This window comes from Heptranchias perlo, chromosome 20 (genome assembly GCF_035084215.1).
Source record: "Heptranchias perlo isolate sHepPer1 chromosome 20, sHepPer1.hap1, whole genome shotgun sequence".
Lineage (NCBI taxonomy): Eukaryota > Metazoa > Chordata > Chondrichthyes > Hexanchiformes > Hexanchidae > Heptranchias > Heptranchias perlo.
Window position 1 is genome coordinate 13,403,215 of NC_090344.1, and position 16,146 is coordinate 13,419,360.

The 16,146-nt window shown below is 46.7% G+C and overlaps 1 protein-coding gene across 1 annotated transcript in view; it reads right to left on the minus strand.

The window, feature by feature from the left end:
• The window catches only part of LOC137335929 (deleted in malignant brain tumors 1 protein-like), a 29,128-nt gene extending 13,000 nt beyond the window's left edge, over positions 1–16,128 (minus strand). Inside the window, exons 1-5 of the mRNA XM_068001443.1 lie at positions 15,939–16,128; positions 9,913–10,227; positions 7,128–7,436; positions 4,420–4,734; positions 87–401 (exon numbers count right to left, since the gene is read on the minus strand). Of these exons, the coding sequence (XP_067857544.1) occupies positions 87–401; positions 4,420–4,734; positions 7,128–7,436; positions 9,913–10,227; positions 15,939–16,128 (1,444 nt within the window). The remainder of the gene's footprint in view (positions 1–86; positions 402–4,419; positions 4,735–7,127; positions 7,437–9,912; positions 10,228–15,938) is intronic.
• Between the last annotated feature and the right edge of the window lie 18 nt (positions 16,129–16,146).

Here is a 16,146-nt window from a genome sequence, read left to right on the forward strand (position 1 = left end):
GGTTGTCGGTAATTATTTCAGAAATATCCCGATTGAGGCTTCACGTATAACACTGCAGAAAATGAGCAGATTGAAAGCGCCCTTACCTGAACACACCACCCTCACGTCTTCTTTATGAGCACAGTCGTGTTGACCCCACGGTGCTGAGTGACAGTCCCAGAGAAACGATTCCTTACCCGAACAGTTCAGTTCATCCAACCAAACTAGGCCTGGGCCTTGTCCACACGAAGCAGGAAGTGCCGCCTCCAACGCATTTCCACAACCCAGCTGTCTGCAAACCACGTCAGCGTCGGCCAAATCCCAGGAATCATCACAAACTGAGCCCCAGGTCCCATTGTAATAAACCTCCACTCGCCCAGCACATGGACTTCCACCGTCAGACAATCTTATCTGCATGTGTTCTGTTGGACAATACGGGAGCATTGTACATATTAATCTTATCACTCAATCCAACCACTGCTTCTTCAGCGAAGAAAAAAATTCTGATGGATTTTAATGCCCTTTGATAGGTAAATGAAGGAATACCCCAGAACATCTGCCTATGCTTACATACTGCATAATGCAACTTACACCAGTACAACCCCAAGGCATCTGTCTCCACCAAAATACCGCATAATGGAAGATACAGCAGTACGAACCAAAACATCTGCCTACATTTGCATACTGCAATTCACACCAGCAGAACCCAAAATAGCTATCTACAATTATATACTGCACGATGCAACCAACACCAGTACAACACCGGAACATCTGCCTGTACTTAGATACTGCATAATATAATTAACATCAGCACAATCCGAGAACACCGGTCTACACTTACATACTGTATAATGCAACATGCACCCGTACAACCCCAGAACAGCTGTGTACACTTGCACACTTGATAATTGAACTTAAACCATATAATCCCCAAACATCTGTCATCCTTTATTACTTCATAAGAACACTTACACCAGTACAACATCAGAACATCTGTGTGCACTTACTTACGGCATAATGGACTTACACTAGTACAACCCCACAACATCTCACTGCACCTATATACGACATACTTGAACTCACCAGTACAGCCCCAGAACATCTGTCTGCGCCTACATACTGTATAATGGAACATATTTGCAACTTCGGCATTGCATTTGACCCCTGGGCTCAGCTTCCAATCACATATGCTCTCTGTCAAAAAGATCACCTCTGCAACATCGCACACCTCCGCTCCTGCCTCAGCCTGTCTGCTGCTGAAACGCTCATCAATGCCTTTGCTGGCTCCAGTACCGAATATTCCAACGCTGTCCCGGCCAGGCCTTCCATATTCCACCTTGGATAACCTTCATCTCATCCAAAGCACTGCTGCCCATACCTTAACCCGCACCAAGTCCCACTCACCAACAGCCCTGTTCTCACTGGCCTACACTGGTTTCTGGTAAATGCCTCCTGTGTTATATTCTCATCCTCATACTATCAAAATATGGCACAGCACAGAACGAGGCCGTTCGGCTCATCGAGCCTGTTCCGACTCTTTGAAAGAACTATCCAATTAGTCCCGTGCCCCTGCTCTTTCACCATAGGACTGTAATTTTTTCCCTTCAAGTATTTATCCAATTCCCTTTTGAAAGTTACTGTTGAATCTGATTCCACCACCCTTTCAGGCAGTGCATTTCAAATCATTACAACTCACTGAATTAAAAAAATGACTCCTCACGTCGTCTCTATTTCCTTTGCAAATCACGTTAAATCTGTATCGTCTGGTTACCGACCCTTCTGCCACTGGAATCAGTTTCTCCTTATTTATTCTATTAAAATCGTTCATATCTTGAACACCTCCATCAAATCTCCTCTTAACCTTCTCTGTTCCAAGGAGAGCAACCCCAGCTTCTCCAATCTCTCCACATAACTGAACTCACTCATTCCTGATACGATTCTGGTAAATCTCTCCTCAACACTCTCTCTAATGCCTTAACATTATTTCTAAAGTGTGGTAATCAGTGTTTTATAAAGATTTAGCATAAATTCCTTGCTTTTGTCTTCTATACCTCCATTATAAAGCTAACAATCCCATATACTTTTAAAACGGTCTTCTCAACTTGTATACGTGCACACCCAGGTCTCTCTGTTCCTGCGCCCCCTTTAAAATTGCACTATTTAATTTATAGTGCTCGTTCTTCCTACCAAAATATATCACTTCACTCTTCATTGCATTAAATTCCATCCGCCATGTGTCTGCCCATTTCACCAGTCTGCCTTTGTTCTCCTGAAGCCTGTTCCTAACCTTCACGTTGTATGCTACATTTCCGAGTTTCTTGTCATCTGCAAACTTTGAGATTATACCATTCACACCCAAATCCAGGTCATTAATATATATCAAAAAGAGCAGTGGTCCTAATACTGACCCGGGGTAACCCCACTGTGTACTTCCCTTCAATGTGAGAAACAACTGTTCACTCACTGCACTCTGCTTTCCGTCCCTGAGCCAATTTGGATCCACGCTGTCACTGTCCCTTTAATTTCTTGGGCTTAAACCGCTCCATGACCTCGTCCCTCCCTATGTCTACAACCTAATCCAGCCCTGAAACATTTCGAGACAGAGAAACATAGAAAAAATTACGGCACAGAAGGAGGCCATTCGGCCAACCGTGTCTGTGCCAGTCCAAAAGGAGCTGCTTTCCAGCACTTGGTCCGTAAGCCTTGTAGGTTACTGCACTTCAAGTGCATATCCAAGTACTTTTTAAATGTGATAAGGGTTTCTGCCTCTATCACCCTTTCAGTTAGTGAGTTCCGGACCCCCACCACCCACTGGGTAAAAGAGGTTTTTCTCAGCTCCCCCCTAATCCTTACACCAATTACTTCAAATCTAAGCCCCTTGGTTATTGAAATCTCTGCTAAGGGAAAAGGGTCCTTCCTGTCCGCTCTATCTATGCCCCTCATAATTTCACTCTCTCGCTCATCTCTCTCTCTCTTTCTCACACCATCTCGCTCATCTTTCTCTCTCTCGCACATCATCTCCGTCAACTCTCTCTCTCACACACACACCATCTCGCTCATCTCTCTCTCGCTCTCACACACCATCTCGCTCATCACTCTCTCTCTCTCTCTCACACACCATCTCGCTTATCTCTCTCCCTCTCACACACACCATCTCGCTCATCTCTCTCTCTCTCTCACACACACACACCATCTCGCTCATCACTCTCTCTCTCTCACACACACCATCTCGCTCATCAGTGTCTCTCTCTCACACACACCATCTCGCTCATCTCTCTCTCTCTCACACAATCACCCTCCCTCCCTCTCTCTCTCACACCATCACCCTCCCTCCCTCTCTCTCTCACACCATCATCCTCCCTCTCTCTATCACACCGCCACCCTTCCTCTCACAACATCACTCAACTAAATGACCCCTCAGCATATTCTGTTCAAGTGAAAACAATCCCAGCTTATCCTTACTTTCCTCACAGTTAAAATTCTCCAGTCCTGGCACCCTCTTCGTAAATCTCCTCTGTACCTTCTGTAGTACAGTCACATCTTTCCTGTAATTTGGTGACCAGAGGTGTACGCAGTCCTCAAGCTGTGGCCTAACTAATGTTTTATGCAGTTCTAGGAGAACTTCCCTGCTCTTATATTCCATGCCTCAGCTAATAAAGGAAAGTATCCCCTATGCCTTATTAACCACCTTATCTACCTGTCCTGCTACCTTCAGGGATCTGTGGACAGGCACTCCAAAGTCCCTTTATTCTTCTTTACCTCTTAGTATCCGCCCATTTATCGTGTACTCTCTTGCCTTGTTTGCCCTACCCAAATGCATTACCTCACACCTCTCCAGATTTGCCACTTTTCTGCCCACCTGAACAGTCCATTTATATCTGCCTGCAGCCTACATCTTTCCTCGTCCTATCAACCAAACGGCCAATTTTTGTATCATCTGCAAACTTCTTAATCATGCCCATTATATGTTAGTCTAAATCATTATTATATACCACAAAAAGCAAGGGACTTAGTACTGAGCCATGCGGACTCCACTGGAAACAGATATCAAATCACAAAAACACCTGTCGACCTTTACCATTCGCTTCCCTCCACTGAGCCAATTTTGTATCCAATTTGCCACTTTCCCTTAGGTCAGATGAGCTTTTACTTTTAGCACTAATCTGCCATGTGGGACCTTGTCAAAAGCCTTGCTAAAATCCATGTAGACTACATCAAACGCACTAGCCTCATCGACCTTCCTTTTTACCTCCTCTGCATCCCTTCAACTCTGGACCCTTTTGCATCTCCCACGCCCTTACTCCCACCATTGATGACTGTGGTTTGAGCTGTCTATGCCCCTCCGCCGGTCCACCTCTTTCTCTCCACCGATATTACCACTTTCCTCAGCAGATTAGACCTTCCCCTTTCTGGTTCTGTAAATGTGAACCATTCACTCACCTGAACAAAGCACGCCTACATCCTCGCTGTCAGTCAGACTCTGATTGAATGTGAATGAGCTGCAGTCTCGGAGCTGCGACTCGTGTCCCTCACACTGGACATCATTCACCCACACGGGCCCTTCATCCTCTCCGTACTTTGAAGATTTATAAGCGGATATCGCATTGCCGCAGCCCAGCTGTCTGCAGACCACATTGGCATCATTTAAATCCCAGAGATTATCCCGCACTCGCCCCCAGCTGCCGTTGGAGTAAATCTCCACTCGCCCGTCACAGCGGTTTCTCCCATTTGTCAGTCTCGACGGCCAACCTTCATCTGGAGAAGAATAAATTAATAACAGCGAATAACCTGAAACTCCCAATTCGACAGGCGGGTTGCGAGCACATCCTTTCTGCCGTCTCCTGATCTCGGTGAAGAGAATCTAGAGAAATACAGAGCAGATACCAGCCGCTACTCCAGAGATTGGAAGATAAATCAGAGGGCGACCGGCCCAGGCCGGCGGTGGTTGAAGTGCTGCGATCGATGGCAGGAGCTCGGTCAGAAAATGACTCCTGGCCACTCGCAATTTGCCTCATCCAATATATTGAGGCCGGGTTCAGACAGTGCTCACATGGTCATAATAGCTATTAACTGCCCTCAGGTTCCCTTTTAAAGGGAGCGGATTCCGAGTTAGTGATAGGATTTCATCCTTCGACATTGAGGCCAGTATAAAGGCCCTTTTTAAAATGGATTACGGTGCCAGGGGGCAGAGCTGCCACAATCAGGCCCTCACCAAATGAGGAGAATCGGTGGCGGGTGATTGCCAGGACTAATGTTTGATGACAGCGATACTATATTACAGGAAGTAGATACACAATCCAGACACAGGTAAATGGATGATTGTTAGTTTCAGCGCTGCCTGGATCACTACTCTGTAAAAATTCATGGCCCTGTTTGATTTGGAGCATAACAGGTGCATTGTGTAAATCCGTCACTTGGTCACTGGTGTATTTCTGACCGAGATCCCCAATGACCAGAAAGACACGAATTTCACCGGGTCAGTTGCACAAGTTCCTCCCAGCCACATTTTTACAATTTCAACGGTAATTTCAACTAAGCTGCAAAACAATTTTACTCTCGCATCGCCGGACATTAATCTGTTCAAACAATAGGAACCTGCAAACTAATTATTGATTTTAGCAACGTACTGAAGTCAATTATCGGAAATGACGGGCTGTAATAAACATAAAGCTCCTGACACTAGAAGAGTGATCGTGAACCAAAGGAGAGAACGAGAGGATCCATTCACTCAACATTACATTGTTCTCTATATAACACATACTGAAACGTGCAGACCAGGTATAAACTCATCTGGAAACATTTATCTGCTGCCGAATTAACGCCGAGAGTTTCCAGGATAAAGCACATCTCATCATTGCGATGAATTTTATGTTGATTGATTCATTTAAGCCGGTAACATTTGTAACGGTTTAAAATACGACAACAGGATTTCTGTGCTATAGCAACGTGAGCCTGTTTTGTAGGACTTTGTACAGGATTATATAAAGTTTTTCAGCACAGAAACAAGTCATTCTGTTCCCCGGATCTATGCCGATGTTTTTGTTCCACACGAGCCCCCATCCCCTCTCCTTACTTCACGTCACCCGATGAACACATCCTTCTATTCCTTTCTCCCTCGTTTACTTATCTAGCTTCCCATTAAATGCATCGGTGCTTTTCGCCTCAACCACTCCTTGTGGTAGCGATTTCCACATTCTAACCATTCTCTGGGTAAAGACGTTTCTCCCGAATTCCCAATTTGATTTATTAGTGACTATCTTATATTTATGGCCCCTAGTTTTATATTCCCCACAAGTGGAAACAACTTCTCCCCCTCTCCCCTATCGAACCGCTTCATAATTTTGAAAACCTCTATCAGGTCACCTCTCAATCTTCTCTCGGGAAAAGAGCCCAAGCCTGTTCAGTCTTTCCTGATAGTTGTACACGTTCAGTTCCGGTATCATCCTTGTGAATCTTATTTGCACTTTGTCCAGTGCTTCTATAGCCTTTTTGCAACGTTGAGACCAGAACTGTGCGCAGGACTACAAGTATGGCCTAATCAAGGTCACGTTTAAGTTTCACATAACTTCTCTGCTTTCGAATTCTGTTCCTCTGGAAATGAAATCCAGCGCTTTGTTTGCACTTTTTATGGTTTTGTTGCCCTACGTTGCTTCTGTTAATGATTTGTGAATCTGTGCCCACAGTCCCCTTATTACCGCTGCGCCATTTAGACTGTTATTTTCCAAGCAGTACGGTGGCCTACTTATTCGACCAAACCTGAACCACCTCACACTTATCGATATTGAAATTAAATGGACAATTAAACATTCTGCAATTTTGTTGTATTCTTCCTCAGTATGAACTGCCCCCCCCCCCCTAAATTTGGTGTCATCCGTAGTGGATTCACATGTATAGATTAAACAGTAAGTCGAGCCATTTATTTATGAAACATGTGCTGGACTGAAACCCTTTGGTCTGATGTAGTTTAGTAATGAACCAATCTACTGATCAACCATCGGGGACACGTCCAATGCTGAATGAAAACATGAAGATTTTCATCAGTAAAACTGGTGGATCAGTGAATGGTAGAAATAGATTCACTGGTGAGAGACTCTACTCGAGGGAAGAACTGTTGGTGTATGTCAGTTCAATAGACAGTGAGGACTCACCCGAGCAGATGACACCGGCGTCAAGTGAGCATTTAAACTGTTCCCAGGATGAAACCGGACAATCCCACAATCGGGACTCGTTCCCTCTGCACTTGTAGTTCTCCTTCCACACTGGGCCGTTTCCCTCCCCAAAGTGAGCTCCTCCCCGGGTTGCGATTACTGCCCCGCACTGAAGGTGTTCACAGACCACACTGGCGTCTTCTAAACCAAAGTAAATATCACAAACCGTCCCCCACTGGTCTCCGTGTAGCACTTCAACCCGGCCGGAGCATCGGCTCTCCCCACCAACCAGTCGTGGGCCATGGTTTCCTGTTTTGGAAACAAATACAGATCGAAATAAATCCTAAATCACACTCAGTATAAAAACAGATGTTTAAGGTGGTAGATGTGCTGGCGATCCAGCAGGCTGATTTTTCCTGGATGGTGTCGAAATTGTTGAGTGTTGTTGCAGCTGCACCCATTTTAGGCAAATAGAGAGTAATTTATCTCACTCCTGACTTGTGCCTTGTAGATGGTGGAGAGGTTTTGGGAGTCAGGACGTGAGTCACTCGCCACAGAATACACAGCCTCTGACCTGCTGTCGTAGCCACGGCATTTATGCGGCTGGTCCAGTTCATTTTCTGGTCAGTGGCGAACCCTTGGATATTGAAGGTAGGTGAGTCAGCGATGGTAATGCCATTAAATGTCAAGAGGAGGTGGTTACACTTCCTCATGTTGGAGATGGTTATTACCTGTCACTTGTGTGGCGCGAATGTTACTTGCTACCTATCCGCCCCCAAATCTGTGTGATATCCAGGTCTTGCTGCAAGCGGGTAGGGAGTGCTTCATTAACCGAGGAATTGCGAATGGAGCTGAACACTGTGCAATCATCAGCGAACAGCCCCACTGCTGACCTTATGATGGAGGGAAGATTATCGATGAAGCAGCTGAATATAGTAGGTCCTAGGACTGAAATTGGGAAGCACCTTTTAGAAAGGATAGTGAAAATCTGGAACTTTCCCCATCCGCTCCCAAAGAAAAAGGTTGTGGATGTTTGGTCAATCGAAATTTTGAAGGCTGAGCTCGATAGATTTTTGTTCGTTAATGGCATCAAGGAATACGGTTAAAAGGCGGGAAGATGGAGTTGAGGTACAGGTCAGCCACGATCTAATTGAATGACCGAACTGGATGGAGAGGCGGAATCCCCTATTCCTGCTCATATTTTCTATCGTATCATCTGAGGACAGTAAAATGCACAAATTCTGTAATATACCTTCCCAATCTCCTCCCTCTGGCCTGATTGTACTGACCCATGATGGAGTACAGCCGCCCTCTGATACCCCACCATTCAGTAAGTCTGACCCTGGACAGGGAGGGTCGGAAGGCTATTGCAGTGTGGAACAGTCAGATCCTGCACACACACACAATTATATTCATAAGTGACTCGAAGCAGGAGCCCTGGCTTAGTCCCCCCTTGCTGGTGTGTGGGACTCTGAGGACAACTGCAGCCCCCAGACAGCGATCCTATAATTCCCTTGGATAAATGCTCCATAATAATATTTATTCGTGATATTCACAGCCATGTTCAAAGAAACCTTACATTTTACCCTCAGAAATTCACTTCAATATTCTATCCGTGTACAATTGGTGTGGTCTGACGTTCAGACCAAAGTATCTGATTTGGTCAGTGCGGACATCGTGAAGTTAATATTCGATTTTTGTGGTCAATGGTCAGTTAATGAGATCAGTTAATGAGATCAGTTATCAGTGCCGTGTTAATGCGTTTAATGAAATCAATGGCCGATTCTTGGTCAATGTTCAATTATTGAGGTCAGTGGTCTGGTAATGAGATTAGTTATTGTGGTTATTGATCTGTTCATGAGATCAGTGACCAGTTAACGAGATAGGTGATCAGTTAAAGCGATCGCTGTTCAGTGCCGCGTGAATCCATTTGATGCTAATTATGAACGTGTCTGCACCACTAAGGGGTTCAGTGAGTGACTCCGAGTCAGTTTCCGGGTGACGAGGACAGTCCACAGCTGCTGATATAATTGCGTGGTGAGCGAAGTGAAAGTCAGGGTAATGACCTCATGCACACGACATTGCAGAGGAGCGTTAGCAATGTAAATAGTGCCGCAGTGTTGAGATCAGGGCAGGTTTAATGTAGTCAGCGGATGGTTAATGAGGGCAGTGCAGTGATCAGAAAGTCAGTGTTTGAGCAATGAGGACAATTGACTGCCCGGAACATCAGTGCCCGGCGAATAAAGTCATGAACTTTAAGGATGGTTAACGGAAAAGTCCCAGAAGTAAAGAAGTCAACGCACGGTTGATCAAGACACCTTGTGCAAAACAATCGTTCCGCGTGAAGTCAACCTATAGTTAATGAAGTTAACCTACAGTTAATGAAGTCTATCCATAGTTGATGATGTTGTGCAAGATTAAAGAAGTTACCATTATGGTCCATGAAGGGTGCGCACGGTGAGTGAGTCAGCGCAGGACCAGTGAGTTGATTGACAACGAAAGCTTGGTCAAATGTGAGAGAGAAAAATACATTCGGTGCAGGCGGTAAATAAACTCGTAACAAATCTACTTCTTCCAGAACAACTGTTAAAGTTTAGAAACTTCTTATTTATAAATAATTGTGAATAATTTGTACCGTGTTACACCAGACGTAGAACAATAATAGTAAACTGTAAGGGCGAGTTTAGATATGACTGTGTTAAAGAGAAACACAGGAATGTCATCACCATCAGTTTTCCAAATATTAAGGAGGAAGTTAACTGTTTTTCAGTAAGTCTGTACTCACCGGAACAGATCATACTGGCATCGTTCCTGTGGGTGCACTCCTGCTGATTTACTGGAGAAAGAGGACAGTCCCACAGATGTGTCTCGTTGCCTTTACATTGAAAGGAATCACTCCGTAGAAGCCCAGTGCCCTCTCCAAAATAAGCACCTCTTGGCACGGACACTGCGACTCCACACTGAAGCTGCGCACAGACCACATTAGCGTCATTCAAATCCCAGTGAAGGTCACACACTGTTCCCCAGGTTTCACCGTATTGGACCTCTAGTCTGCCAGAGCATGGGGAGCCTCCGGATACCAGTCTGGGAATTTTGTGATCTAAAATCATAATCACCATAGTAATCATCATAATCAGAATAATACTAAATATTTACAAATGAATACACATGAGTAATCACAGATATGTGACTATTACTTTCAGATTGGTTCCATTCTGGTTCAATATGGACAATACTGTTTTCCCCTAACGTTACTGGTTACACTATGACTGCATGGCTGTTGATAACATTTCTCTATTTATTGCTACCTTACCCAGTTGTCGTCACTGTGATGTTAATAACCCGCATTGAGAGAACTCGGAAAATTATCAATAGCGAGAGATGGGTAAATCCAAGTCAAACAATCTCTGTCCTGCCTGCACTGACTTTGGGTTCGCTCCACTGCCGACTGAATCCATGTTCTCCTCCAGAAACCAGAGGCCAAGATGGGCTGACAGAGGGCGCCCTCTCTTTTACCCTGGAACTGAAGGACAGAAGAGAATTCCGGACAATCCAGTCCCTCTCAGATCACACTCTCCTTTTACCCTGGAACTGAGGGACAGAAGAGAACTCAGGACCGTCCCATCCCCCTCAGATCACACTCTCCTTTTACCCTGGAACTGAAGGACACTGAGGGGAGAACTCCGGACCGTCCCATCCCCCTCAGATCACACTCTCCTTTCACCCTGGAACTGTAGGACACTGAGGGAAGAACTCCGGACCGTCCCGTCCCCCTCAGATCACACCCTCCTTTCACCCTGGAACTGTAGGACACTGAGGGGAGAACTCAGGTCCGTCCCGACCCCCTCAGATCACACTCTCCTTTACCCTGGAACTGAAGGACACTGAGGGGAGAACTCCGGACCATCCCGTCCCCCTCAGATCACACTCTCCTTTTACCTGGAACTGAAGGACATTGAGGGGCGAACTCCGGACCATCCCGTCCCCCTCAGATCACACTCTCCTTTTACCCTGGAACTGTAGGACAATGAGAGGAGAACTACGGACAATCCCGTCCCCCTCAGATCACACCCTCCTTTCACCCTGGAACTGAAGGACATTGAGGGGAGAAATCCGGACCATCCCGTCCCCCTCAGATCACAATCTCCCTTTACCCTGGAACTGTAGGACAATGAGAGGAGAACTGCGGACCGTCCCGTCCCCCTCAGATCACACACTCCTTTTACCCAAGCCACGATACATACGTTTTCTGATGATGGTCAAAGCCAGTACAGCTCATTAACCTAGAAATACCATAAAGAAGGTTTTTCACAGCAGTTTCTTCAATATTTCTATTTTCCTTAACCAGAGTCCAATCCAACCCTCCACCGCTCTTTGTGAGAAAAATATCCCGACACCAGTCCTAAGTTTGTCTGTCTCTCCCTTCAGCATTTCTCACTTTGTTCCACTGTAAAGATTTAATTAAATGTCGTTTCCCAGATTCACCTTTCCTCTACGTTTAATACCTCCAGCAGCTCACTTCTGAATCACCGCAGTTCCCGCTACAAGGCTCACAATTTACCACATCTACCCGTAGAAATCAGTCTCCAGGCTTTCCTACAAACCTCTTCCGGGGTTTGATTTTCCCCCTGCACCTGGAGACCGGAACTATGCACAATGCACAAGGCGAGGCCTTGACAGGGCTCTGTTTAGTTTAATTCTGACCAATTGTAATTGGTGCCCAGAACTATAAACAATGCACAAGACGATATCTGGACAGATCACTGTTCAGTTTAACTCCGACCTCTTGCACCTTGTGACCGGAACGATACACCGTGCGTGCACAAGACGATATCTGGACACAGCTCTGTTAAGTTTAACTGACCTACTGTACCTGGAGACCGGAACGATACACCGTGCACAAGGCAGGGCCTTGACAGATCACTGTTCAGTTTAACTCTGACATCTTGCACCTTGCGACCGGAACGATACACCGTGCAGAAGGCGATATCTGGACAGAGTTCTGTTCAGTATAACTCTGATCTCCGTGACTTGTCATGTACCGTTTCAGTGACAAAGTCCAGCATCTGCTTTGTTTCGCTGATTATTGTTTTTCGGTGAATGAACATGTTGAGGTTCAAGGCCACGAAACCCACTTGATATTTCTCCCCGTCACTCTGGCGAGTCCCATCCCATTCCCGCAGTCCGCCTATCGCCAACTTTCCCTTCCAATGCGCAGCACTTTCCACGTGTCCCTATTAAATTCCATCCACAGATGATCCTCCCATTTACATAATGACTCCGGTTTATACTGGTTGCTCAGTATAACCTTTATATTGATTGCTCCATCCCTTTCCCTCACCTTCTGCTCCCTTTGATAACCGGAACCCAGACCGCTCCCTTTGATGACCGGGACCCAGACTGCTCCCTTTGATGACCGGGACCCAGACTGCTCCCTTTGATGACCGGGACCCAGACCGCTCCCATTGATGACCGGGACCCAGACTGCTCCCTTTGATGACCGGGACCCAGACTGGTCCCTTTGATGACCGGGACCCAGACCGCTCCCTTTGATCACCGGAACCCAGACCGCTCCCCTTGATGGACGGGACCCAGACCGCTCCCTTTGATGACCGGGACCCAGACTGGTCCCTTTGATGACCGGGACCCAGACTGCTCCCTTTGATCACCGGAACCCAGAACGCTCCCTTTGATGACCTTACAGTCAGAAATCGGGGAAATTATAATGGGGAACAAAGAAATGGCAGAACAATTAAACACATACTTTCGTTCTGTCTTCACAAAGGAGGACACAAATAACCTGCCAGAAATGTGAGGGAACCAAGGGTCTAGTGAGAGGGAGGAACTGAAGGAAACCAGTATTAGTAAAAAAATAATGCTCGGGAAATTAATGGGGCTAAAGGCTGACAAATCCCGAGGGCCCGATAATCTGCATCCCAGAGGACTAAAGGAAGTGGCCCTGGAAATAGTGGACGTATTGGTGGTCATCTTTCAAAATTCTATAGACTCTGAAATAGTTCCAACAGATTGGAGAGTGGCAAATGTAACCACACCATTTAAAAAAAGGAGGGAGAGCAAAATGGAGAATTACAGACCAGTTATTCGAACATCAGTAGTGGGGAAAATGCTAGAGTCCATTATAAAGGATGTGATAACAGGACACTTGGAGGATATTAACGGGATTGGGCAAAGTCAGCATGGGTTCATGAAGGGGAAATAATGCTTAACAAATCTACTGGAGTTTTTTGAAGATGTAACTGGTAGAATAGATATGGGAGAACCAGTGGATGTGGTGTATTTGGATTTTCAGAAGGCTTTTGATAAAGTCCCACACAAGAGTTTAGTGTGCAAAATTAAAGCACATGGGATTGGGGGGAATATACTTGCATGGATTGCGAATTGGTTGACAGACAGGAAACAGAGTGCCGGGTGGCAGGCAGTGACTAGTGGGGTACCGCAGGGGTCAGTTATTAGGCCCCGGCTAGTCACAATATATATCAATAATTTGGATGAGGTAACTCAATGTAACATTTCCAAGTTTGCAGAAGACAGAAAGCTGGAGTGGAATGTGAGCTGTGAGGAGGATCCTAAGAGGCTCCAATGTAATTCAGACAAGTTGGGTGAGTGGGCAAGAACATGGCAGATGTAGTATAACGTGGATAAATGTGAGTTTATCCACTTTGGTTGTAAAAACAGAAATGCAGATTATTATCTGAATGGTGATAGATTGGGAAAAGGGGAGGTGCAGTGAGACTTGGGTTTCCTTGTACACCAGTCGCTGAAAGCGAGCATTCAGGTGCAGCAAGCAGTTAGGAAGGCGAATGGCATGTTGGCCTTCATTGCAATAGGTTTTGAGTACAGGAGCAGTGATGTCTTACCGCAGTTATACAGGTCCTTGGTGAGACCACATCTGGAGTGTTGTGCGCAGTTTTGCTCTCCTTATCTGAGGAAGGATGTCCTTGCCATGGAGGGAGTGCAATGAAGGTTTACCAGACTGATTCCTGGAATGGCAGGACTGGCAGAGATTGGATTGACTCGGCCAATATTCACGAGAGTTTAGAAGAAGGAGAGGTGATGTCATCGAAACAGATAAATTTCTAGCAGTACTACACAGACGAGATGAAGGGAGGATGTTTCGGATGGCTGGGGAGGCCTGAAACAGGGGTCACAGTCTCAGGATACGGAGTATGCCATTTAGAACCGAGATGAGGAGAAATTTCTTCACTCAGAGGGAGGTGAACCTGTGGAATTCTCTACCACAGCAGGCAGTGGAGGCCAATCATTAGATGTATTCAAGAAGGAGATAGATATATTTCTTAATGCTAAAGGGATCAAGCGGTGTGGGGGAAAAGCGGGAATAGGGTACTGTGTTAAACGATCAGCCATGATGATTTTGAATGGCGGAGCAGGCCCGAAGAGCGGAATGGCCTACTCTTGCTCCTATCTACGTTTATATGTTTCTATGACCGGGACTCAGACCGCTCCTCTTGATGACTGGGACCCAGACCGCTCCCTTTGATGACCGGGACCCAGACCGCTCCCCTTGATTACCGAGACCCAGACCGCTCCCCTTGATGACCGGGACCCAGACCGCTCCCTTTGATGACCGGTACTCAGACCGCTCCCCTTGATGACCGGGACCCAGACCGCTCCCTTTGATGACCGGTACTCAGACCGCTCCCTTTGATGACCGGGACCAAGAACGCTCCCTCTGATGACCGGGACACAGGCCTCTCCCTCTGATGACCGGGAAACAGACCGCTCCCTTTGATGACCGGGAAGCAGACTGCTCCCACTGATGACCGGGACCCAGACCGATCCCTCTGATAACCGGGACCCAGACCGCTCCCTTTGATGACCTGGATCCAGACCGCTCCCTTTGATGACGGGGACCCAGACCGCTCCCTCTGATGACCGAGACCCAGATCGCTCCCCTTGATGACCGGGACCCAGGCCGCTCCCTTTGATGACCGGGACCCAGACCGCTCCCTTTGATGACCGGGACGCAGACCGCTCCCCTTGATGACCGGGACCCAGACCGCTCCCTTTGATGACCGGGACGCAGACCGCTCCCTTTGATGACCGGGACCCAGACCGCTCCCTTTGATAACCGCTACAATCAATGTTCAGGGCCTTCCCTTAATCGCAGTTCCTATCCGTGAACATTCCCTCTTTTTTTTGGATGTTTTTGTCAATTTCTATATGTGGGCCTCTATAGAATGACAGCATTTATTGCCCACCCATAGCTGCCCTTTAGGAAGTGGTAGTGAGCCACTTCTTGAACCGCTGCAGTCCATGTGGTGAAGGTATCTCTCAATGTTTTTCGGTCGGGGGTTCCAGGATTTTGACTGAGGGACGATGAAGGAACAGCGATATATTTCCAAGTCACGATAGTGTGTGACTTGGAGGGGAATTTGGAGGTGACGGTGTTTCCATGCACCTGCCGCCCTTGGCGTTCTAGGTGGAGCAGGTCATGGGTTTGAGAGGAGCTGTCGAAGAAGCTTTGGTGAGTTGCTGCAGTGCATCCTTTAGTTACTACACACTGCAATCCCGGTGCACCACTGGTGGAGCGAGTGGATGTTTAAGGCAGTGGACTGGCTGCTGATCAAGCAGACTGTTTTGTTCTTGATGGTGTAGAGCTTCATGGGGTTGTGTGAGCTGCACGTATTCAGGCAAGTGGAGAGGATTGCATCAAACTCCTAACTTGTTGGTGGTGGAGAGGCTTTGGGGGGGGGGGCTGTTAGGTGGGGAAGTGCAGGGTTTTGAATCAGCGACATGAAGGAACTTTGAGGTAGTGGTGTTCCCATTCACCTGCTGCTTTTGTCCTTCCAGGTGATGGAGGTCTCGAGTTTGGGAGGTGCTGCCGGAGAAACCTCAGCCAGTTGCTGAAGTGCATCATGTAGATGGTACAGACTGCAGTCTCGGTGCGCCAGTGGTGGAGGAACTGGATGTTAAAGGTGGTGGATGGGCTGCCGATCAAGTGGACTGCTTTGTCCTGCATAACGTAAAGCTTCTTGAT